Source organism: Xenopus laevis, chromosome 2L (genome assembly GCF_017654675.1).
Source record: "Xenopus laevis strain J_2021 chromosome 2L, Xenopus_laevis_v10.1, whole genome shotgun sequence".
NCBI lineage: Eukaryota > Metazoa > Chordata > Amphibia > Anura > Pipidae > Xenopus > Xenopus laevis.
The window spans coordinates 119,267,807-119,294,915 of NC_054373.1; the positions used below are offsets into that span (position 1 = coordinate 119,267,807).

At 39.0% G+C, this 27,109-nt stretch overlaps 2 protein-coding genes across 3 annotated transcripts in view; one reads left to right on the forward strand and one right to left on the reverse strand.

Moving 5' to 3' along the window:
- Positions 1–3,001: 3,001 nt before the first annotated feature.
- Positions 3,002–27,109, reverse strand: part of cyfip1.L (cytoplasmic FMR1 interacting protein 1 L homeolog) — a 64,061-nt gene continuing 39,953 nt past the window's right edge. For both annotated transcript variants that reach the window (XM_018247134.2, XM_018247133.2), the window contains exons 22-31: positions 26,855–27,054; positions 24,337–24,424; positions 15,604–15,747; positions 14,809–14,899; positions 12,902–13,032; positions 10,765–10,837; positions 9,510–9,604; positions 7,829–8,067; positions 6,158–6,305; positions 3,002–3,576 (exon numbers count right to left, since the gene is read on the reverse strand). In XM_018247134.2, coding sequence (XP_018102623.1) covers positions 3,412–3,576; positions 6,158–6,305; positions 7,829–8,067; positions 9,510–9,604; positions 10,765–10,837; positions 12,902–13,032; positions 14,809–14,899; positions 15,604–15,747; positions 24,337–24,424; positions 26,855–27,054 — 1,374 coding nt within the window. In that variant the 3' untranslated portion in view covers positions 3,002–3,411. The remainder of the gene's footprint in view (positions 3,577–6,157; positions 6,306–7,828; positions 8,068–9,509; positions 9,605–10,764; positions 10,838–12,901; positions 13,033–14,808; positions 14,900–15,603; positions 15,748–24,336; positions 24,425–26,854; positions 27,055–27,109) is intronic.
- On the forward strand, positions 21,369–22,193 carry LOC108708437 (fibronectin type III domain-containing protein 9). The gene has a single exon (XM_041582381.1). The coding sequence runs from the start codon at positions 21,369–21,371 to the stop codon at positions 22,047–22,049; it is 681 nt and encodes a 226-aa protein (XP_041438315.1). The 3' UTR covers positions 22,050–22,193.

A 27,109-nucleotide genomic window follows, 5' to 3' on the forward strand; every position in this document is an offset into this window, starting at 1 on the left:
TGTCAATTTCCCAGCTGCCCCAAGTCATGTGACTTGTGCTCTGATAAACTTCAATCACTCTTTACTGCTGTACTGCAAGTTAGAGTATCTCCCCCCTCCCTCCCCCAGCAGCCAAACAAAAGAACAATGGGAAGGTAACCAGATAACAGCTCCCTAACACAAGATAACAGCTGCCTGGTAGATCTAAGAACAACACTCAATAGTAAAAACCCATGTCCCACTGAGACACATTCAGTTACATGGAGAAGGAAAAACAGCAGCCTGCCAGAAAGCATTTCTCTCCTAAAGTGCAGGCACAAGTCACATGACTTGGGGCAGCTGGGAAATTGACAAAATGTCTAGCCCCATGTCAAATTTCAAAATTGAATATAAAAAAAATCTGTTTGCTCTTTTGAGAAATGGATTTCAGTGCAGAATTCTGCTGGAGTAGCACTATTAACTGAAAAAAACATGTTTTCCAATGATAGGATCCCTTTAAATACAAGGCATCACAGGGGATTAGAGAAAGGCTTCCACTGTAGAAAGTGCTCTGCTTATCACCCCCATAAACACCTGTTTCCTGATCCAATCTGCTTCATTTACCTATAGCCCTGGAGTTTGGGATTGTGCAGAGACCCCACCCAACTATTTCTTCTTTAATAAAAAGCAAAGTAGTTCTTACCAACAGCTCTACATCCCTTCTCACTTCATGTGGACATTGCCTAGAAAAATGTAGAATTCTCCTTATGCATCAAAAATATAACTAGATACCTAGGTGGTCATTTATAGTGATGCACCAAATCCACTTTTTTGGATTCGACCGAACCCCGAATCCTATGCGAAACATTCGGCCAAATACAAATTACGGGTGGGATGGGGAAGACAATTTTTACTTCCTAGTTTTGTGGTCATGTGATTTCCCTCCCTGTCCTTAATTTGCATATGCAAATTAGGATTCAATTCAGCCAGTCAGGAGGATTCGGCCAAATCCTGCAGAAAATGGCTGAATCCTGAACTGAATCCTGGATTCAGTGCTTGAAATGAGGGAGTGCAAACCACTGAGAAAAACCCGAAAATCATGAAGGCTAAAAACATCTTGAAATGGTTAAAGGGACCTCTGCCATTGACTTCTACATGACCTCCAAAGGTTTTAGCTGGGTTGTTTTCGGATTCTGGCTTTATGCTGCTTTGGGGCATATTAAATCTCGAAAAATTTGAGTTTAATTATTAATACCGAAAAATTTAAGCTTTTACTGAAACTACCCTAAAAAAAACTAATTTTTCAGGTAAAACACAACCTGACCTTTAATAAATAACCCCTTATTCTTTCAACTACAGTACTAAACTGTACCGACCAAAATGAATAGAAAGTAATAGAGAAGAATGAGAAATATTTTATTATTCACCAAAGTAGAAAGGCCCCTATGGATTCAAAGCGCGCCAGTGTCAAAGATGTACAGTTTTATGGAGAATCTGGACATGTTGAAATCAAAAACTTCCAGTATCAAACTATTAAAGCACTGCTCTAGAAATCAGTATATATTTATACGTGTATGAAAAGTACTCTTTAATCTGAATTTAGTGGGTATATATTGTTCTACTCCAAGCTAAAGGGAAAGCTAAGCCAAAATTACATTTTAAATTTATTATTAAGAAACAAAAATTTGCCCTTTACAGCATCTTCCACAAAAATAAAACAGAAGTATAAACTCCAGGGATTTTCTAACCAGTTTAATGGCAAAATGCATAGGAGTACCAGAGAATGATGTGTAGATTTTTTGAAACTCGAACCCACATGTTCCCGCTACCCAACCTGCAATAGGCCAACTAACCTTCCGACCCGGGGGACACGTGAAACTAGAAGTAACGTCACTCCGGCACTGAATCTTTGCATAAAAAAAACCAGGAAGAACCACAAGGGAGGGTGGGATCAATCAAGCCCCCACACCCAGCCAGGTTACCGTGGACTGCCTGCATGGCCAAGTACATTGTATTTTCATTCCTTTAAAACATTTAAATTTTTTGGTGTTACTGTTCCTTTAAAATAGGCAAATAAAAATGTATGCTCCTAAACTTTGCTTTATGTCTAATAAATGTATGAAAATCACCCAAAAGCTTGTACTTTACTGGATCTTATCTTCCACATGATCTTCAGTACAAAGATAAAGCAAAGAAGAATAATGGTGGTCTTCTTCCAATATGTAGAGACCCCATAAATATACCTTGTACATGCACATTTTCATGAGTGACATCTGCTTCTAGAAGCAATAGTTTAACTGTACGTTACACTGGGGGACACTAAATATTAATCTCTACCCAGGGTTCATATGAGCAGTTAGACACCCAGTGTGCACAGAACTATGAATGTAGCATTGAGACCCCAAAAATGCAAATAAATTGTACAACACCCTTCCTAACTACGTGCATAATAAAAGACCCAAACAATAAATTGATCATACAATGCTACACTGTATATTTTTGGAAAGATTCGAATGAATCTAAAATCAGTTAGGGTGCCCTTCTCCTCCCAAAATACCAGCTACTATTGCTACTACTTAGTATCCCCCCTTTACATGTTCAATGATGCACTGGATTACAACACTGTGGTATATATAAGGGTAAGGGCACACCTGGCGATTCGGGGACATTTAGTCACCTGGCGACTAACCACCTGGTCTTTGCGACGATTAATCTCCCCGAACGCCTTCCCTCTGTCTTGTGCCGGCTATAATAAAAAGTCGCCTACGCCATGGCACACGTGGTGCTTTGTATTCCGAAGTTGCTCAAAGTTTCCTTGTGAGGCAACTTTGGACAACTTCGGAAATGAATCGCGGCGTGTGATCAGCGCCATCGATTTTTCATTTTAGCCAGCACAGAGTGAGGGAAGGCGTTCGGGGGGATTGGTCGAGGCGATTAAATCTCCCCGAAACGCTCAGTGTGACCTTACCCTTAAGGAGCAAAAAGCTGAGCTGCTGTAAGAAAAGAAAAAAATTAGAGCGCAGTGAATCCAGACAGGAAGATATGATGTTATCAGAAACATTTATTGCATGTTGAGCATTGCAGGAAAGAAGTTAATCATTGCTTATGAGGAATCAGAGGTCACTTCTTTATCAATGGTTTTCTCCTTCCAACCATCAGGAATTTATCCTATAGAATATAATCTCATGATTTAGCCCTGCGCAAACAGTTGAACAGTTTTACATTTGAATTAATGCTTTAATCTATGACTAAATGCTACTGTGAGCTTTGTACATGGTCCCAATATGGCTGCAGGCCACAGCACCGTCACTTATTTCCTTAGATCCAAAAAAAATCCACATTTTATTCCAAATGTCGACTTGTAGCAAAAATAGAATGCATTCAGTATACAAGAGAGCCAGTCCATGTACAGATGTAGTCATGGTGTACGTTATTCCATGGATGGAGGAATGATTAGTTGCTGGCCAGAGATTGGTGAATGGGTGGCTGAAAACATCTAACATGCTCTACGGAGGTATTCTCTCCATCTCCAGACTTCGAGTACTTGTCTAAGATGGCAAATATTTCATCATTCAATATCTGGAACTTGCGGATGCGTTCAACCATTTTTTTCAAGGGCTGCGGGGAAGAATACATATATTAAAGGACATGTAAAGCCTACATTTTCCTACCATGTATATAAGTTGGGCATATCTTCCCCAGCCAAGCCACATCATTTGTACTGCATATATCCCCTCCATTTGCTAACACCATCACATTTTCCTAAAACAAATAGCAGCTTTCACCCGGCGGCCATTTTTCCTCTGACACATGATCAGTAGCAAACAGGACACACATGCTGTAAAATTGGTGCAATGCAGAATGCAGGTTACACAGGCTCAATATACTTTGATAAAAAGATAAAAGATAAATTCCTGAGGGAGGGGGCAGAATGGAGAAGGATTTCTAAGTGAATAAGGGGACACTGCAGCATTACTGTTAACCTTTTATCAATCAGAGTGGCAGGTATCTAAATATTTCCAAGAGGCTGTTCACTGATTACATTTTTGTGGGGGGTTTACTGTCCTTTAAAATGCACAAACAACACACAACCCAGAAATACACACAACTGCAGGGATCTAACGCTGGCCAGACACCTAAAGATGTCCTCAAGTGGACAAACAAGCAGGTCTCTGGTTTGGCCACATCGGACAGGTTGGATTATTGGATGTTCGTCTCACACTGAAAGCCTGCTGGGACCCCCTGGGCAAGGACTGAATCAGGGTGCCAGTGTGGGTCTCATGTGATGGATCTTTAAACTGGCTAAATATTGATGAGGCAGACTGTTTGGAGGGATCCATACACAGGCCCACTTGGTCTGGACTGAAGGGGCCAAGCTGTTGGTTTTTTCCAGTCCATGCATGGCCACCCTAACTAATGTACCAGGGCCAGACAGAGAAACAAGGCCAACTTGACTTCTACAAAACAATTACTCCTCCATGTAGAAGTCCCAATTAGAGATGCTTGTGTTGAAGGAAATAGTACAGTGTAGATGAGTCCAGTTGAATTTAAGGTGCAAACAGAACTCTTTGCAATGGTTTATTCATTCAGTCAATCAAATTTCCCTCATCTAAATATTTGCTTCACTTCCACTGCTACTTTGCCCAACTTTCCAAACTTTTAAACTTCCTTCACCTTGCTAATCTCTCTTATTTCAATTACGCTGGCTAATCCATCCCATTACAGGGCCAGTAATACCAACAAGTGAGTGTATTTATTTCTAGAAGGTGTCCTTTATTATTTAGGTATGGAGTCAGTCATTGGCTTGTCATACAGGGTAGAGTTTACACTGAAAACAGAGGGTGTGCATTTTCCAGCCAAAATCCACCCGGACGAGCACCATGGAGTCAAAACAGCCTCTCCAGCCTGCAGCTAATTCCCATTAGTTTCCATGGGGCTGTCAGACACGGTTTGGGAATATAAAACGGAGCCTTTCCAAGTGATCACGGTCTGAGCTTTTCTTATTCAACTGGTGGAAACCAGCAGCAGAGAGTTATTTAATCTTTTCTTAAAACTATCCTGTTTTCATACCCAATCTTCATTACTGTATCAGTACAGAAATAGATATACTGGGAGTACCAATCTATTAAGAAACCCCCAGTGAATACAATGATTGACCTTGGATCCCGGGCTAGTGTAGTTTTTTTTGTTAAAAAACACATTGCCTGGGGTTTATGCCTAAGACTGTAGGAAAAGAGTAGTCAGCACATCGATTCTCAATAACCTTTGGAGATGGTGCACGTTCTACAATGGCCACTTCCCATTGGCAAACTGTGTAGTGAAAGATTGAACAGCACCACCAACTCTTCAAGTAGTTAAAAAGCCTTTATTTGTGCTTTTGTGGGCATCACTGCGGTGATGCCCACAAAAGCACAAATAAAGGCTTTTTAACTACTTGAAGAGTTGGTGGTGCTGTTCAATCTTTCACTACACGTTTATGCCTAAGACACCATACCACCATCTTCTGTCTCTTCCCAAATAGCCAGAAGAAGGCAGGACAACATTGTACCTTCTTGGGGTCCAAGTTTAGCAATTGGATTTACTGGGGTGAATTACATTTAAAAAACTGAAAGATATGAACACAAGGTATTAGGCTTACTAGAAATATTATCCATTAAAGGAGAAGGAAAGGTTAAAACTAAGTAAGCTTCATAAGAAAAGTCTATATAAATACACCAGTAAACCCTCAAAGTAATGCTGCTCTGAGTCCTCTGTCAAAAGAAACACTGCATTTCTTTCCTTCTATTGTGTACTCATGGGCTTCTGTATCAGAGTTCCTGCCTTCAGCTTAAACCTCCAGGGTAAGGGCTTGAGCATGCTCAGTTTGCTCCTCTATCCCTTTCCCTCCTCCCTGCTGTGATCTGAGCTCAGAGCTATGAGTGAGCAGGGAGAGACTCAGGTGGGAAGTGATGTCACAGCACGCTAATATGGCAGCTGCTATCCTAAACAAACAGAGACAGTGTCTAGAGCTATTTACTCAGGTATGGGAAAGCATTCTACAGAATAAAAATGCTGTTCTAGCTTGCACTATTGTGGCTAATCTATTGGCAATAAACTGCCCTTGTAGCTTTCCTTCTCCTTTAAGGCTTCAGCAAGAATAGCATGCCCCTGAAGCAAGCATGCACAGAATCATTAAACTGGCAGGCATCTGAATACATACCACACTCTTGATAACTTCATCTTTGCCATCATGTTTCTGGACCTTCAGAAGGTGATAGCAGAAATCTAGAACATCAAAGCGACGGTGCTGTCCCAGAAGTGCAATGATCATGCACCCGGCCCAATTTAGTCCATCACCAAAGCATTGCCTGCAGTACAACCAAACGTCAACACAATGAGCAGGCACAGAGAAAACACTTAATTATTCAGGAGCAGCATTTTTAGTCCACACAGCTTATTATGCCATACTCGTAATGTGGGTTTAGCATAATGGCATTCATGTGGGATCAAGCTGTTCCCTTAAAGGAAAACTATACCCCCAAAATGAATTAATATTGTGTTTATATCATGTTAAGTGGCATATTAAAGAATCTTATCAAACTGCAATATATATTTAAGTAAATATTGCCCTTTTACATCTCTTGCCTTGAACCACCATTTCATGATGGTCTGTGTGCTGCCTCAGAGATCACCTGACCAGAAATACTACAACTCTAACTGTAACAGGAAGAAGTGTGGAAGCAAAAGACACAACTCTGTCTGTTAATTGGCTCATGTGACCTAACAAGTATAGTTTGTTTTGTTTGTGTGCACAGTGAATCGTATGATTCCAGGGGGCGGCCCTTATTTTCTATTTATGATTACCCAATGGCACATACTACTAGAAAAGTATATTATTATGAAAATGGTTTGTTTACATGAAGCAGGGTTTTACATATGAGATGTTTTATGCAATATCTTTTTATAGAGACCTACATTGTTTGGGGGGTATAGTTTTCCTTTAAGCTGGTCATACAAATCTCACTCCAGACTGAGTCAGCAGCCTGATTATTGGGTAAAAGCACCCCCTGCCCAACCAATATCTGCCCAGGGATTCACCAAGCAAAGGCCAAATCAGGAAACAAATGCAACCCTCTAGCTCCTCCTCTTGTATTAGATATCACTTGTTTTTATTTGTATGTAATCACTGTATACACCCATTAATTGTAGAGGGTAATTTTCTCTACTGATAAATATCTGCCAGCAAGAACAGCCAAGCCATTTTCTTCTGCTCTTTCAATATGTGGACTGAATGGGATAAGCTTGTAGCACACACAGAGTGGATTGTGATGTGAAGATGCACACTTTACAGTTCATGCACCAAAATCCACTGTGTGTGTGCACTGAAGGGCTGAACCTGAGCCTGCACACATTCAGTGAGTGGAAGTAGTGGACTGTTTTTTAACTCCAGTGGAGAAAACAACTCATCTGCCTTTACCAGACATCGGTCTGACCCCCTGCCCCTCGGAGGGCCCAAAGCAGCTAGAAGAAACTTACCCTGAAGTGTGACTTTTATAGGGCCCAAAAAATTAAAGGAATGCAAATGGGGATCTCAAAGTCCTCTGCCACCCTTATAGTGTTCTCACCTTTCCTTGTGGCAATATGTCACTGTTTGTTGGGCTTTTGGGGGCAAGTCAGGAAGGTGTATTATATGAGGCTGCACTGTGCACAATAGACTAGTATTTGGTTAGACAACAGCAAACACACTGCAATAACTTTCTGTTGTCTTATTCTATCACACGGCATTGAAGAAATCAATAAAGAGCAAATCCAAAATAAGACATGACATACCATACTACTAAGAAAGAGGCAATGTAACAATCCTGTTGAAATGAACAATGGTACAACTTACTCTACAGTGAACTCGTGTGCTCCCACTGGGATACAGTAGACAAACTGCATGGCGCTCCAAAGTCGATGGAATTCCATACACTCATCCACGTGCATCACACCATTGCTGGCGAGAGGGCCGCGCCATATAGCATCATCCAAGAAGGTCTGGACTCGGGTCAGGATGACTTCAAACATGGAAAGCCCACAACAAAGACGTTCCTTGGTCAGGAGATCCCCTTCTCTTGCTATAGCAATTTGCTGGAAACAAAATATAGATGAGCTTTGTTGTATTTTTTTTTTTTTGCTTAGCGTGAGAGGACACAAATCCCACAAAACATGATCACATTAGGGGGTCCACCCTGGGGGGCAAACTCATTTATTTCAAAGATGGCTTCTGCTGCAACTTAAAGGTCTAAAATGTGCTGGTATACTTTACTAACGTGAGTTCTACTTTTAGTGATGTTGTCACATTATGATCTACATCCATAAAAGCATTGTTAGTATTCTGTTTCGTGAAAACTATCACTTAAATATTGATTTATGAGAAAATGTAAATTGTTACATTTAAACATCTATTTATGATGTAACTTATATCTGAATGAAAAGCATGAAATAAGAGGGTGATTTAAACAAGCTGTTTCTTGACAGTGTCTTGAGATCTACTGATCACCAGCTAAAAAACAATGAATCTAGAGTGCCGTCTGCTCTATCTTTTTAAGTACAATCACCAGCTAAAAGTCGACTGGTAGATTCTGATCTAACTTTTGGACACCCCTGTTTTACAGCCTAATAGTGACCCTGCTCCTGTTTCCCTTTTTTATGGCTCTTTCCTTCTCTCAAATGGAGATCACTGACCCCATCTAAAAAACAAATCCTCTGTAAGGCTACACATTTATTGTTATTGCTATTATTTATTTCTCATCATTCTATTCAGGCCTCTCCTATTCATATTCCAGTCTCTTATTCAAATCAATGCATGGTTGCTAGGGGAATTAGGACCCTAACAACCAGATTGCTGAAATTGCAAACTGGAGAGCTGCTGAATAAAAAGCTAAATAAAGCAAAACCCGCAAATAATAAAAAATGAAAACCAATTGCAAATTGTCTCAGAATATCACTCGCTACATAAACCCATGCAGTCTTCAACTACCAAACTATTCAAATAATGCAATTTTACCCTATAATTGCTAATTCCAGTACAACTATAAAAGGGACAATTAATACCAATGCTGCAGAGAATTGAAGGCAGTCACACAACTGTACAGTTGCTGCAATTGGCTTTGGTTAAGTAAATGATAATCACACATGGACATGGTTAAATGCTTCATTAATACTAAATAGGAAGAAGAGAAATAACATGCTGGAGGGAGGATTGCTGAAATGAGGAAGGCTGAGTTTCTCAGATAATAAATCTATTCTGGATGCCATAAACCCTGTACTTTAGACTGTAAGCTCCTGTGAGCAGAGCCCTACGATTTTATTTTGTATTCTGTAACTCATTTGTTAAAGTATTGGAAGATCCTCATTACTGCAAAGAGCTGCGCAACTTTGTAACACTGTAGAAATAATGATGATAACCAGTGGAATTAGCCATTACCCAGTGCCATGATATTAGCTGGGTGACAAAAACCTAATCTGCCTTTGCCCCAATATAAACACTAAAATATTAGTCTGGTCACTATATTACTGAATGGAAATACCTGGGGAGTTCCCAGTCTCTCAATGAGTGGAACTAGGTGCAGAGGCGCATACTTGGATTCCAGTCTCTTCATCTTCGCTTCCAATCGTTCACCTTCTGCAAAGCGAGCAATATACATATACCATGACTACTGTCTGTTTTGCTTTACATTAAAAAGTTTCCTAAAATCCTCAGATTCGTAAGAAAATAATGGACATCAAGGTAATACTGTTGTGGGAAATCTTTTTTTTCCAAAATGCATCAGTTAATAGTGCTGCTCCAGCAGAATTCTGCACTGAAATCCATTTCTCAAAAGAGCAAACAGATTTTTTTATATTTAATTTTGAAATCTGACATGGGGCTAGACATATTGTCAGTTTCCCAGGAGCCCCCAGTCATGTGACTCTGATGAACTTCAATCACTCTTTACTGCTGTACTGCAAGTTGGAGTGATATCACCCCCCCCACCTGAAGCCAAACAACAGAACAATGGGAAGGTAACCAGATAACAGCTCCCTAACACAAGATAACAGCTGCCTGGTAGATCTAAGAACAGCACTCAATAGTAAAATCCAGGTTCCACTATGACACATTCAGTTACATTGAATAGGAGAAACAACAGCCTGTCAGAAAGCAGTTCCTTCCTAAAGTGCTGGCTCTTTCTGAAAACACAGGCAAAATGACCTGAGATGGCTGCCTATACATCAATATTACAACAAAAAGAAAATACACTTGCTGGTTCAGGAATTACATTTTATATTGTAGAGTGAATTATTTGCAGTGTAATCTAGAAATATAATCTACACCATAAAAATCATGACAGAATCCCTTTAATGTGCGATTAGAGGCGTTAAAACACATTTTAAGTAAAGGATACATTGGAGGGTAATAAGAATGGGGTAATATGTTATGGAATAATACATACAAAACTAGGTAAAAAGTGAATTTTCCCCCAATGTGCGAGACGTGAGAAAACCTTCAGCCTGCCAGTCAGGTGGAAATGCCAATAAAGCCATAACACCCCTCTTTTTCTGCAAACCATCCTAACGTATGCACTGCACACAAATGGGAGATGAAGGAATCCAGTGTGTTTCCCCTATTCCTATTAGAAACAGAAGCTATTCCAGCACTTTGATTTACCCCCATAGAAATATCATTAGCTGGAATCCACCACTTGTACAAATAATGTTTAACATTATACACATGGGTGAACATATGTAGAGAGGCATTAATGCACATTAGGTTGGATTCAACAGGCATACAATTAAGACACTTACCCTTTACGTGCACCCTTGGGAGTATATTCTGAAAGGGAGCTGCATGAAGCAGGTCACAGACTTCTTCCAGGGACTAAAAGAGAGAAAACAAATCCAACTCAACATTATGCAGATATGGAATCACTCATCTGGAAACCCATTATACAGAAAGGCCGAATTACAGGAAGACCGTCTTTTATAGAGTCTGTTTTAATTCAAATAATTCATATTTTTAAAAAGTATTTCCTTTGTTCTATGTAATAATAAAACAGTACCTTGTACTTGATCCCAGCTAAGATATAAAAAACCATTATGGAAGGCAAAACACTGAGTTTATTTACCGTTTAAATAACTTTTGGTAGACAAAGTATGGTGATACAAATTACAGAAATACCCCTTATCTAGAAAACCCCTAGTCACAACCATTCTGGGTAACAGGTCCTATATCTGTACTGTAATTATAGACCAAAAAATTGCACATTTGGAAATGTGGTTACGGGTATTATTATTATTATATGTAATGAGGCATGGTGAGCCAAATTACAGAAATCCCCTTTATCAGGAAAACCCAGAGACCCCAATCATTCTGGATAATAGATCCCATACCTTTAGTAAACTAGCTGAGTATAATGAAATGTATAATTTATGTTCAAATGCACTACATAATATACTTCAGTTCTACGTATAATTTAAAGAGAGCTCTTTGCATGTATGTATGTGTACACACACACACACACACACACACACAATGTTCAACCGCACTCCTAACCCGGGTGCTACTCACAAAAATTGTATAAATAGAGATCCATGTAGAACGAGTGCACACAGGGAAAATTTTTCTTAAAAAATCACATTTTTTGTTTGGAAAATGTTTAGAACAGGCCTAATATATATACTCTACATCTCAACCTCACAAAAAATAATCTTAGCAAATTAGTTGATACAACTCTGGCAAACTGAAGGGAAACTGGTTGCACTCTGTACAGTAAGACACTGTGTTGCCACCTTCCACTGGCACGACGGAGGACTGTGATTAGCATCTGAATCAGTCTGACCCTTTAGTACATGAATTAGAACTCATTAAGAGCCTTTCCTACAAACCCCCGCAGCACAATGCCACTTATGAATTCTGGAATGTGACAAAAGAAGAAAAATGCTGTGCTTAATGGGCTGAGCGCAACATTCAATCACTGTTAGCCTATTCATATGAAAACCTTTCAGGGCACATACTCGGTTTTCAGGGGGGAAAAAAAGAATAGAACCCTTACGGCAACAAATCATTTTGCTAATTACACTAAAATGACAGGTTGTCTGAGGTTTTAATTGTACAGTCCGCACTGGCTCCTCTATGCTTCACAGCACAAGATTAATGAAAATATGTTCAAATTAGAGAATGGTCATTATTACTCACTGAAGCTAGAGTAGCAAAGAGCCTGTGTTCATTTTCATATCTTATCATTTACATCAGTGGGTATATGTCATTAATGTAAAGAACAAGGATAGTAGAGACCACCAAAGAGGCCAGCGAGTATATAAAGGCCACACACTGGTGACAGATTTCTCTCACTTATAATACATGGAAGTGGCCAATAATCCTTTGTTTCATCACACTGTGCTTGGTTTAACTATAGCACCTTTATATACTGCATCAATCTGCACAGCCATTAGTGAAACTAGAATTACTCCTGTCCAGTGCTGATTATTTTTGTTCCAATGTAAGAAGCCCCACAACTTGTATATGGTTGTTGTTTAACTGGATCCCAAGCAGAATTCAGAAATAGTATAATGCTAGAGAGAATCTGAAGCAAGCACCATAGGAACTACACCCCATTCTCTCTGTGCCCCCAAAAGCCTACTCATATACAACAGCTGGAGATCACAACCAGAGACTTGCTTTGAAGCCCAAAGAAATTCCCTAATCCACCTCAATGTCAAGCCTATGAATTCCTATGAAGGATGGAAAAATCTGAGATATGTGGGAATGTTGTAGAACAAAGGAATATTTGTCTACAAATATCATTTTAGTGGTTTGATTTAGTCGGATGACTGTGCTGGCCCTGCTTACTCGCTATGAGAGGTTTGGTATATATGAATGGTGAGATTGTACAGGGAAAATAGAATTCAATTAAATAATTACCTAGTAACTTAATTCACTTACCAAGCTCTGCTCTATGAGAAGGCAGAAGAGGAGAGTATTGCCCACTTCCCTCAGGTTCTGGAAGCACACAGTTTTTAGCTCTGCATACTCCACTATGTCTTTCAGCTGGTGATGGAAAAATTCTAGTATACCTAGAAATAAACAAAGTGAAAATAGAATTTGTGTGGCTCACCAACCGCACAGGACATAACAAGTGCCATCTTGCATTGTAATAAGCCAGCAGATGGGATTTCACAACACACTCCTTGCTCTTCATCAAATCTTTACCCCATTCTCCACTTAAAGTAATAGCTCTCTCTAAAATGTACTGTATATTGTACAGGGGAACAACTGTAATGATGTTACGGGATTTCTATAGACAAGTGATGAGCTAATTGTAGCTTGCTGCTTCTGCTTCTATAGTAATTCTCGACCCAGTTCATTAGCTACTTATAGATGGAAAGGGTACAAATGCCAGCAGATCACTTCTCCTAGTCCAGCAAACCAGGGTACACTTTAATCTGCATATTAACAATCACGCCTGCTCTCTACAGAATATATTCAGAAACATGTGATAGATTAATAGAAGGGATTAGGACCTCTGTCCTAGCTACTTTTTCCAAATCCTCTGAGAAGATCTCGGGCAACAGATGACACGTTAGAAGGGTCACAGTGCTTCGTATTAAAACCTGCAGACTTTCTTCTAAAACTGACCATGTTGCTCTGGAATCTGACATTCCGGCCCAAATTCTGCAACCCCATATATCACCAAGAAGCCTGTGTTTATCAGATACCCTAGGATTCCAGTGCATTATGCTACAGTAGCATTGTCCTTATAAACAATGAGTCCAACTGTATACAGAGCAACAGGAACAAACGCCTATGTAAGCCACTGTCTGTGCAGATCTGTAAGACAAACCTATCAAGTATCAGATTTGTTTTATTAATCTTCATGTGCACCCACAGCTCAGCCCACACCTCTGGATTCCAACTGGTTTTGGCTAAGCTTTGCTTCATGTTATCTGTATGAGGGAGGGACTGTATGGTTCATTGTTCAGGGTACTTACTTAGGGAAAGCACTGTGGAATAATGCAATTCATGGGGGACATTCGCTTAACTGACTCTTACCGGTGATGTTGCCCATAACAACCAATCAGCAATTAGATTTGAACAGTCACCTACAAGATAGGTAACAAAAGCAAAGATCTGATTGGTTGCTTTGGGCAGCATCACCGGTGACATTTGCCTTCAATGTTAATAAACATGCCCCTAACTTTACTGTACATGCACCAATCAGAAGAAGAGGTCTATAATATTATAATAAAGCACTGCTGCTACTTACTATCAAAATTCAAAAAGGCTTAATTTGCCATAGCCCTTACACAAATCCTGCAAATGTGTGTGGCCTAACAACTGTGTATTCTTCCCATCAGCATTTCTGGCTCTAAACTGTAACCAACGTAACCCTCTGTGTATAGCATTTTAAGAATAATAATAATCTAAATGTTCAGCACTGTGTATACAAACAGTACAAAGAATAGACACACATACACACACTTACAGAAAAGGAACATGGGGCCTTATTTATGAAAGTACAAAGTGGTAGAATGGGGTACATATGTTTCAAAATCTCTGATTGCACTTGTTGCAGTTCAAGCAGCTTCATAATACAAAGAGGGCACAGGTGAATATGCACAATACTGTCTAAATCCATCATTATTTGAACTGAGACTTAGGTCTAGCAACAAGTCATTGTGATGGTTTTAGGACTAGATTTTCCTTTATGTACACTAAGATGATCTTCAAGAGTTGCACATGGAACAGACACATGTCCTATGACTGACATGCATAAAAAATGAAAATACAGCCATAGTCTGGCAGTGCAACTGTTCAAAGTATCAAATAAAATGATTGAAAGGAGAGCTTACCTGGAGAGCCATACTCGTGTCTGGGAAGGCGGCAGATCTTGGGCATGACTTCCATTAAGGTTTTCACGTATTGAAGAACAGTACCTTGTAGCTAAAAGAAAAATACCCAAACATATTGATATACAGTATACAAGACACGCAGCGGAAGTCAGTGCTGTATGTGCTTCAGGTAGTGATTTTCCCACAGATTACCATTTGATAATAATTTTTCCCAGTTTTGTTATATTAAATTGGTTTAAGGGATGAGGTTCTCAAAATAAAACCCATTCAATGAAAAATGGCAGTAGTGACCAAATGCGTAGCTATACATTTGAGGAGTATTTTTGTATTGACCATTAGTCTATTTAGAAATAGCACATGAGATGCCTGCAAAATCATCAAAATATGGTAGTTACAGTCATCAGGACAAAGTACACCAAAATGGTGCATTTCTTCCCAAAGAGTGCCAGCAGTGTAAGTGGTAAGAAACTACAATCACTGGGAATGTGAGCTGTTTCAACTTGCCAAACAGCTCAGAGCCCAACAAGTAATACTTGGATGCAGAATATTTACAATAAACAATATTTCACCCTTATTTCTCTGATCTCTGCAAAAACCTTCAATTCTCTATCCGTCACAAAAATGCACCTAGTGATGTCATTGTGCAGGGTTCTCAGACTGCACAACTGTATTGTTGCCTAATTTTTCTGTTAGAGTGTACATTGTATTGTACATATCTGCCATATAGGACATCAGGAAATATCACAGTTTTGGTATTTTCTGAATTGCAAATGAATAGCCATTAATAGCACTCACCAGGCTCTTGACGACTTTCAGTAGTTCCTCCATGACTACTGCAATCCCTTGATACCCCAAAAGTCGGCAGATCACTTTGAAGTGTGGGGGGCCCACAAAGTGCCTGTAGTAGCTAAAAATGCTGCTGTATGCCAAATTCAAAAGCTGTAGAGGAACAAGAAATTACGTTAAAGATATGTTTAAAATAAGATATTTAAGAAGACTGCAGCCCAGAACTCAATCCATTTCAAGATAAGAAATCCTATTTCTATCCTATATATTTTAAGGTCAAAACTACAGCACATATTCTGTGCATACACACATATTTTTGAAGCTGCATAATATCTGCGGGTCCCCTCCGGGATGAGGGTAGGATTTTCGGGTGCAGGTATAGATGACGGTCGCGGGTCTCATCTAAATGTCTTATCTTGTGTTATATTGTCTATATTTTACTTCTATTTTAGCCCACTTTTGATGATGTCACTTCTGGTTTGCAGCAACATCACTTCCTGTTTAATGGTAGTTGGCGGGTTGCGGATCGGGTTGCAGATAAGGCAGTTGCGGGTCGGGTAGTAGATCAAAGACGGGAAAAAATGCGGGTTGCCGATCGGGTCACGGGCTGCGGGTTCGGGGTCTTATAAATTGGTTCCTCATAGGACACTAGTGAAGGGTTTCCACAGCCCACCCTCCAATCAGATATATGGGGTGTGTAGGATGGGATAGGTGTAAGTGTTAGTGTGTACGTTTGTGTTACTTAAAGCTAAATTACTCCTTTAATTAATGCATTCACAATTAGTTATACCATGTACCATATTCATGAAGATGAAAACAACCTAGTAAATATGTCCATTCACTGGACAATAATGCTTTCCATTTACTTTAACCTATGCCAATTGAAAATTTTCTCGAAATGTGGTATTGTATTAGTAATTGCCTGATAAAAAGGGGCCACTAACTGAAACAGCATCATCCCTTATTAGCATCAACCGCTCAGCGATGTCTCGTGCTATAGTGGCTGGGAATTAGACAAGGTCATAGGAACACAAATAGCGCACATCTGCTCATCGGCTGCTTTCTGTATCAACTAATAAACATACCAACATAAATTATGAGATGATGATGTTTACTTGGAGTATTGCCAACTGGATATGGTATGAAAAAATGTTATGGGTACTAATTCCCTGATCTGAATAAAAATAAATAAGCAGCTTAGCATCAAAAAAACGAATCTGTAACATATTAATAGTAAATAAAAGGGTCTGTTTATCTATCATTTGCTGGTTACTCATATAGGCAACAACTCAAGTAAAGCCCAGCAGCAAAATGACTAACCTCTCACTGCAGTGATGCTGAAAACGAATTATGTATTGCACATGGAAGGAAAAAAGGTATATATATATATATATATATATATATATATATATATATATATATATATATATATATATATATATATATATATATATATATATATATATATGCAAATCTTATTGTTGCAGGAATGTTAAACCGACTGTGCATGTTTTGGGAGGGGGGGGAAAGACAATCTGACCATCCTAATACCAGTGTCGGTTTCGGAGTCTCTGGTGCTCGGGAGAGAATGCTGGTAATCTCTAACAGAGAGGACGCATTTAGAGTTTAGTCCATTCTGCAAAGGAGTAGACAGCAGGCAATACAGCGGGAGATAAGGAGTGGGGCTGACGAGAGGGAGGGCTAGAAATCATCTTTATGCCTTGTAAAAGCCAAGGTAACAGCACTCGGAGAATATGTGCTTGTATGTAAATTCAGCCAACAGACACAAAGGGGACCATTCCCAGTGCCACTGAAGAACTGCTGAAAGAGTGAGAATAAAAGGGGCTCATCGACTGAAGAATGCAGAAGGGGGTAACCCACAGGTGCAAAGCAGAAACAAATTAACAGCGCAGACAATTTTCATAAACCTTCATTTTCCAGCACTCAGTTGGGCTTGTACTACTGACACAGTGAGAGGTAGGTAATCATTTCTCCTTCTCTGGGGAAGGAGATGGGATCTGTATGCCTCTCAGTGGGAACATTTTATACAGTCATTATTCAGTTTATTTTACCAAATGGGTATAATCCAGAATGCTTGAGAACTGGTGTCTTTCTATAATTTAGGGGGGGAGAGAGAGAGAGAGAGAGCGAGAGAGAGAGTCCAATGGAAACACACATAAAAGCGAGTCAGTGGTTTAGGTGTAATTCTGATAAAACTAGCTGCACATTTGTAAAAAAAAAGACACTCCAGCTGTTATATTAAAAAAAACCTGTCTACAGAATTGTCAAACTGGTGTCCCCAAAACTGTTTAATGCAACTCTAAACACAACAGTATAAAGGGGACAATAAACATTCAAATCTGCTGTAAGCATATCATTGGTTTGGGGTATTCTAATGAAATTTGCAGTATATTTTTGTGGATTTGGTTTAACTCTTTGTTCTGCAGCTACTGCTAAATGAATGAAACTTTGGTGGCTATATTCAGCAAGTGGCAATAGTTAGCAAAAGCCAATTAAACCACTTATTGTCAAAATGATGTTCGGTGTGTATTTAGCAGCTAATCCCAGTTACATGGCTTCTAAATAGTGAAAGCAACCTATAATGCTACTTTTACAAAACATAGTGGTCTGGCATTTACAAAGTGGCAGCCTTATTTTACTTACTCTCATTTAGTGATGTCATGTTACATAGTTAAGAGAACATCATAGAAGTGCATAAAACTCAGTTGAAAATTTACAGACAGGCAGAATCCCTGGTTCTTGCTTTTGGCAGCACACATCTATAAAAGTGAAGGGTTCCAGATGGTATTTAAACAGTATTATACTGTATATGGAAAGGGGTTAATCCACTTGGGATAGTGGCCACGCACATTCTACCATAAAGCCTTTTCCCATTCATTCTTATTTGGATGTGCTGTAAGCAGACTCTCCAGCTGTCTCCCACACAACTTTGCCTTTGGCAGCTAAGGCAGGATTCCAGTGGCAACACTTTATAAAATATAAATAATGTAGGTATTGTGGGAGCATTCGGGTTATGCCAGAGCAAAACCTTTGAAGCATTTATTTTATGCTGCATGTGTCAGGCTACAATACAGAATGAGTCAATCACATAACCTAGCAATTAATACAATAAATGATTTAAAAGACTGCACATAATATATTCAAAATAGGAAATGCTTTTGGTAGTCTGGCTTTTTACTCTGCCTTCACAGGCAATGAGAAGAAACAAACCACTTGCTTTTAATATTGAGAATTCTCAAATTGCTATTTTGGAAAACTTCCTTACAAACTGTGCATTATTCCACACATAAATCCACAAATCCTCAGCAAGCAGCTGTGCACTTTAAATTAGAAGGAAATGTGTTTGCTGAAGCCCTGCTAAAGGCTTAGAAATGACAAAATAAAAAGTCATCATGCAAGTCACTCAGTTGGGGAAGAAAAAGATGCGTGTGTAACAGTTTTGGGCGATCAGACAAAAAGAAAATATGACAGCTGGAGCAGCTGCTATGGATTAGTTTTGCAGCATGGAAAATTCCTCTCACAACAGGGGCACAAAGGGGATATCTCTGTCTGACAATTTATGTGCACAGCACTGATTTCTCAGGATAACAATGGGGAGAATGACATATGCACAAATAGGTATGGGTTCCCTTATCCGAAAAATGCACTGATTTATCAGGATAACAATGGTGGGACTGACGTATGCACATACAGGTATATGATCCCTTATCTGGAAACAGTTTCCAGAGAGCTTCAAATTATGGGAAGGCTTGCATAGAGTCCATTTTAAAGGAGAAGAAAAGGCTGTGCACACTTAGGGGTGCCAAATGTTAGGAACCCCCAAGTGATTGTATTTACTTACCTGAAACCCCGGGCCGGTGCTCCTATCAGCAGAAAACTACACCAGCCCGGGGTTATATCAGTGAACACCACAGAGCGATCCTCTTCCATCTCCTTCTTTCCTTCTTGCGACTGCACATGCACAGTAGAACAAAAAGCTGAACTTTAACTAAAAAGTAGGCTATTTCGATCAACTGCGCATTCGTTTGTCCCTGGAAATTTGAAGAAAGAAGATGCCAGAAGAGATTCGATCCGTGGTGTTCATTGGTATAACCCCGGGCTGGTGCAGTTTTCTGCTGATAGGAGCACCAGCCTGGGGTTTTAGGTAAGTATATACAATCATTTGGGGGTGCCTACCATTTGGAACCCCAAGTTAAGCCTTTCCTTCTGCTTTAAACATATAATTCTATTTTTTTTACCTGTATTGATAAAATAATACCCCGTACTTGGTGGTAACCGAGCTGCATGAATCTATATTGTTGTAAAAACATTCCTATTGGGTTTATTTAATGCTTACATGATTTTTTGCAGGCTTACGGTATGGTGATTCAAATTATGAATAGATCCCAATCATTCCCCATAATATATATTATACCTTAGTACAAGTCTAAAGGTGGCCACACATTGGGCTGAAAGCCAGAATGATCAGAACTGCAGAAAATTAAAAAAAATCTATGCACTGTGTACTTGCTGACATGGTACATCTGTACAGGTATGGGACCTGCTACCCAGATTCCAGAATGATTGGGACCTGGGGTTTTCCGGATAATGGATCTTTCAGTAATTTGGATCTTCATACCTTAGGTCTACAAGAAAATCATGTAAACATTAAATATACCCAATAGGCTGGTTCTGCTTCCAATAAGGATTAATTATATCTTAATTTGGATCAAGTACAAGGTACTGTTTTAATATTACAAAGAAATAATAAATCATTTTTAAAAATGTGCATTTTTTTGGATAAAGTGCAGTCCAAGGGAGATAGCCTTTCCGTAATTCAGAGCTTTCTGGATAACGTGTTTCTGGATAACAGATTGCATACCTGGATAACAGATTGCATACCTGTATAGCCAGTCAGGTCAGATAATCTAAGATACTAATGGCAGGATAGCCTGTCAAAGCTCCCCAACTCCAAACTGCTGTACCATACGGAAAGGAATGGACAAATACTCTATAGAAGGCTATGATATCTGCCGAGAAAGTTTATCAGGATTAATGAGCATGTATACATGACAGTGAGGTTGTTTGTAAATTAAGTTAAACACTGAATATTCGACAAAGATTTGGACCAGTATGAGATTGGCTGTAGTTTCAAGAACTGAGTTTCCATCATAAGAAAAAGGAGTGTACTTGCAAAGTATAGTTGCTGCCCTGCATCTGTTGAAAGTGTGCCAACACAAATGTTGAGCAGCAGTAACATTTTAAAGAGCCCCTAGGTCATAATATTACATTTTCTCCATGTTGTTATGTACAGGTATGGAACCTGTTATCCAGAATGCTCGGGACCGGGGGTTTTCCTAGATCTTTCCATAATTTGGATCTTCATATTTTAAGTCTACTAGAAAATCATGTAAACATTAAATGAACCCTATAGGATTGTTTTGCCTCTAATGAGGATTAATTAAATCTTAGATTGGATCAGCACAAAATGACTGCACTAATAAAAATGAATTGCCACTGACAACATTTATGGGAAAACATTTTCTACTGAGTTGTCAGACAAAGTGGCTCCATCAGTATAGAATCCTGGGTTAGATGTATTCCTGCAGGAACATCAAACTGATTTCTAGGTGTTTCTTCATCCTTGTTGCAGCCATGATACTAATAGTACATTATATAATGGCTTCTCTTGCAGGGTTTGTTCACATTTAAGGAGAGACATCCTAAAACGGACGTGGAAAGTTATATGAGACTCCAGTAAAGTCTTTTGAACAATGGGGATTTCTGTCCAGAACATCACTGGTAACACAGCAATGGTTATCTGGCCATCAATCTCAAGCTGTGCCGATAGCTTCTACAGTGTCATGTACCAGTCTAACTGGAACACAATGATGTCGGAGTACTCCAAGAAGAACTTCCAAAAGGAGGAAAGGATTCCCACCAGCAGGACTTCCTGTATCATAGAGAATCTCACTCCTCTCACTACATACATAATCTGCGTCACTTGCCAGTCAGCCATTCCCTCTAGTGACCAATGCAGGATCTTTCAAACGTTAGGCCAGGATCACTCGGTAGTAAACAGCAAGAAAAAGGACTTAGCCTTAGGCATCTGGCTGACCAGCAGCATCCTTCTTTTAATTATTGCCTGCATCATGATCTACGGTTGCTTGCATATATGGTGGCGGAAACGGCAAGAAAGAGCCAGAGAGGAAAATGCAGGAACCAATGAGCACAGCAAGAAAGAAGCTTGGACAAAAAATGATGGTGTGATGATGGAAGAATACGAGGAAGCTGAACACGAAGCTTTCAGAGATGACAACAAGAGAGAAGACACCTTCCCCGATGAGTGCTGCAGAAATACTATCCCCAAACACCCTTTGACATCAGATAAAAGGAATAGTTTAAATTGCACTTATCAAGAGGAATTCACTGCACATCCTCCAGAAATTAACTAAGTTATTTGCAGTTGCTCTGTGTATTTTTTTCTTGTTACTTTATGTCATTGGTTTAGTAAAGCAACAAACTGTGCAATGAAATGAATGCATGTTAATGTTTAGCTGTTTCATATTCTGGTAGACAATACATGGGTTTAATTACTTCACAAATGTATCCTTTCCCCATATAACATAATGGGAAGGCCAAAAGCGGTCAGGCACTCGGGGTTTAAACATATTCAACAGTCACCACGAAGAGCTAAAAAACATGGCAGAGAATGGCTTTGGTATGGATTTCAAGTATGCAATATACTGTAATTTAGCCTGATAAAAATGGCAGCATGTAACCTCATTGATAATGCAAGCAAAGCAGAGTAAAAAAAAAATGAAAATATCAGAATATTATAGAAATTAAAGCTGGCAACACCTGCTTGTATTAACAGAGATCCTTTAAGTGTACTTTTTAATTCGCTCTGGTTTACCAGGCAATGCGCATTACATCTACATGGGGTTTGCAGTGCATTATAATCATAGTAGAGCCATTCGTTCCTTGAATACAGAAAGTGGCACAAATATACAATGGCTTCTGTTAAACGGAGGTACAAGTGCAGCAACTATGTCCTGGCACTCTATTAGAACCAAAGTTGCAGCATGCTAAATCCTTCACTAAGAACTCGCAGTCTTCAACAGAAGTCAACAGATCAGAATGGCACTGTTCCAAGCACTTGCATCTGATTTACAGACCAAAATCAGCGCTTTTACATGAAAACAAAGAATTTGACCATAAAAATAGACCATATACCGAATATCTAATCTACCACTGAGGGACTACATCGTTATATATTTCATTTGCTAAATACAAAGAAAAAGTAAGCACATACTGTTTTCCCTTTAACACAAAACCTTTTCTTTTGTATGTACCATTACAAGAAAGGAAAGCTTTCAATCAATGTTTGGCTTGAAAACCATCTCTGTTTCTATTTAGGCCAATTTGGCCAAAATATCATTTCCGCACCCCGCAAACTCAAGCCCTTAAATGTGGTGAGAAATTACATAACTACATGTAGCTCTAGGTTAGCACACGTTTTTTTAGGGAAGCAGAAACCATAACTTAAATGTGTGGGTATTATACGTATATCAGAGGAGGGCAATGTTGCCACTGTACATATGTTGCCTTTACGACAATGTAGGCACTGTACAAATAACTGATTCCTGGGAGCATTTGTCTTTTCTGTGAGCCGGCACACAGATAATCTCTGGTTACAAATCAAATCTCCAGCCTGTACACCAGTATCTAAATCTCACTCAAATAAAATATCAGATTAACTTTGATTTCTGTTAATCTTTAGAAAAGAAAATCTAGAGAGTCTACAGGCAAGCATGCATTAATATATAGATGTACACATGCCCTATGTATTTAAATACATATTCTATTAATGAACACAGTTTCACAGAACACCAAGAGCCAAAGTGAAACTCACTCCTAAGGGAGCAGAATATTATACATATAAAATAGTTTTGCTCCAGTATAAGCTTGTAAAGAAATGAAAGCTGATTGATGTGCCAAAAATTATGGAATCATTGCATCTCTACTTTCTTCTCAAACAAGCATCTAAAAAATTAACTGCTGAAACACCACATTGCATGTTACATTACATCTGCAGTCTCCATTGTCTGTACTTTATATAAGCATTAAGGGGCTAGTAACCATATCCTGAATACAATAATGCATGAAGTTAAAAAATGTGTTCCAATGTGTCCCCAGTCCAAAATTTAATTTTCTAAGATTACGGTCTCAGGTCCAACTGTTTCTTTTTGAAGTAGGCCACAAACACTGGACACAATTTGGTCAATTTGCAACTGAATTGTGTAAGCATGTAAGGGCAATTAAAATTATCAATTTGGTATGATCACACCAAAGTCAGGTAAAAAGGAAAACCAGTGACTTGATTTGGAGCAAGCAAATTAATCCAGAATCTTAATGGATATTCTGAAACTTGGCTCCTGTGTGACAGGATTGAAGGGAACGAGGTTAGTCAATAAATGACTTCCACAATGATGCAGATGAAAACACATTGCAGTAAACAACTTTACATTTTTGGAGCTTCAATACTGCTACACAAAGAAAAAGGGCACCCTTGACAAATGAAGTTTGTCATTTTACTTACCTGCTATTTAATTAACAATCTATCTGCTCTCTTGTTTTGCTTTGGATACTCCCATATATAACTTCCAAAAAGTCTCTCCTAGTACAGTAATTTAGACTTTTTTGGTTGTAACTCAATTGTAAGCATATAGATGGACTCACCTTGGAACCAAATAAGTACTGAGGTTGAGCATTTGGTTGCTTGTCCCGCTGGAACTCCTGAGAGAAAGGCATCACAGTACGCACAAACCTAGGAGACAAAACAATATACAACTAGTTAGATATAACTGTTGGAAAATATATTGTCTAGTCTGAGATTTCATTCACATGTAACAATCTTTTGAATAGTGTATCATCCTTGTCCAACTCCCAACTATACGTTTGTGAAATGATGATGTCGAATGCAGCCTTCAGTGGAGCATGCTGGGGGGTCATAAAAATACCTTGGATAGCCAAATTTGCCATTTTTGCTTCTAGTTTTACAGCCCTGTGTTATATTAAAATTAACCCAACTGCTAGTGTAAATCTGTCTTTCCAGCTGGTCAGCCCTGCACCAACAATGAAGGTGTGCGACATGACTAGTGCAAAATAGTGACCATGGTGAACATTTGCAAAAAAGAAGGAAAATACATCATGGGGCCTGCACTGGATAAGCATTAGTGTTCAGTCTGTGGTCTGAAGTGATACAATATCATATAATGGGACATTATTACAATTATTAATAATATGTTTAAAGTGAAAACATATCCAGCAGCACACATACATTTTTATTGAAAGCCAAATTAGAGTTTGTATTGAAAATACAATCCACATATTCTTTTAATTAAAAAAAATACATTTTCAAGGTTCTCGTTATAAAGTACCTTGGGATCATTGTTTACCTTTTACTCTTACAACCCACCCCTCCCTCTACCTTGAATTGGAAAATGAGGCTTTGTATAAAAAGCTCTCGCTTCTTGAAAACTGCGAGGAGATTATGGTAAAAAGATAAGGTTAATTAAAGGGGGCCCGTCGCCACAAAAAAATTATTCCAAATCCTTTTTTATCATGTTAGTCAAGCAAAATTACTTTAATTACACTGTATATATTATTTGAATCTTGTTTCCATCAGTCTGGGAAACATTCTTATAGCAAGCAGGCAGGAGCCATTTTGTGGATACTGTTATTAAGACAAGCCTTGCATCATCTCAGAATCTTGTTTCTGCACCAGAACGGGGGACCTGATGTCCATCCCCATGCCCTGGTTACACAAATAAATGGTTAAGTGAACGGGGAAATGTGGGGAGAGCAGTGACATCTAGGTGCTAAGTGCTGAATGGAACGTGAAAGTAATTGCCTGTCCCTCCCCTATGCCTAAGGCATAGAGGAGTGGCAAACAATATTGACAGCTGAGATTTTTAAATGAGTTTACAACAGCTATGAATGCTTTAATAAAAAAATGAATTTGGATTTCATGTTTAATTTAAAAAGGACTTTTATTATACAGATTTTTATGTCTGGACGACAGGTCCACTTTAACTACCATTAAAGCCTCCCATATCTGCTTTGAAAAACCAAGGAGGAAGGAGCAAGTATAAAATGAAAATACTTTCAGTTTCATTGTTTTATCTTATTTATTTTGAAGAACGAAAATAATTTCTCAACAATGGCATTTGTATCACCTATGCTGATGGCTGGATAAATGCATATTTCATAGATAAACAACTAGGTAAGGCTTTAGAAAGAGTTTGTTGTGTTATATTTTCAGCCTCGGAGAGTCCAGTTTTTGGCAAACAAGACTGAACATTTTCACCTTGAAAACTGAAAGGAATTGGGTGCTTTATCTGCCATCTGCTGCTTACCAGTTTATTTCAGCAAACGATGATAAGAAAAAGAAAAGTGGGCTGCATTTCATTTCTAATGTTTCTTTCTAGAAATAATTATTTATTTGCCTAAATAATGTTTTGTAGATTTAACGGTATAGGCCATCTTAAAATACATTTTTAGTGCAATACTTTTTAATACTTTTTTAATTATTTAAAAGACAAAGAGGGGTGCCAATATGATAGGCACTATTATCCCCCAGTTGGGTTGCCACCTTTTAAAATGTTCTTACCGGCTGGCCAGGGGCCAGTGACAAGAGGGGATGGTTTATGCTGTAAAGGGGGTGGGACAAGGGAGGGGCAGAGTGCCTTCAAAAGGGGAAGAGCTATGACTATGACAGACAACCCCAGGCTTGGCAGGTGTTTTACCAGCTAGGCAGTAACATATCATGCGGGTGGCATTGCTAACGCAATTGTAGCAAATTGCTAACTTTTTTCCCTTCATAAATGCTTCTGTTCAGGAAAGATTGCAGTGATCTCTCTGACTAAGCCCAGTCATCTTTAGAGTGAAGACACGCAGAGCTACTAGTAGCAGCTACTTGTTGTGGCTACTATAAAATTACAAAAAATACCCTGCCATAGACAATACTGAGAATTGCCTCTGCTAAAACACACAGTGTCTAAGCAAAGCCAATTATCACTATTGTCTATATTGTAGCCATAACAAGTAGCTGCTGCTACTAGTAGCTCTGTGTGTCTTCACCCTCAATGTGTTCCCAAGGCTCTAATGTGGTTTCTAAAAGCCAACCATGCAGTAAATAGTATATGGTTTAGATGACTAAATGCAGGGGGGGGGGAAATGCAAACTTCTATATTACCTGTAAGTGGACCCATTGTAGCAGTAATTCGGAAGAAAGTCATAGTTAAGCTCCCAAAAGACATGGAGGGTGATTCTGCCATAAGGAGCAGACACATTATGATTGGCCTCACGGAACATAGCATCAAAACTGTCCAAGGTCAAGTACTTGCTCAACAACTTGTGTGTCATTCGATTTATTTCAATTAGACCATCCAGCTCCTAACAAGCAAACACAAAACCTTTATTCTGTGGTTCAGAACATGAAAACGGGTAT

What these genes read in the sequence shown, in the direction of transcription:
- LOC108708437 (XM_041582381.1), top strand. Translation starts at nt 21,369, where the DNA reads ATGGGGATTTCTGTCCAGAACATCACTGGTAACACAGCAATGGTTATC.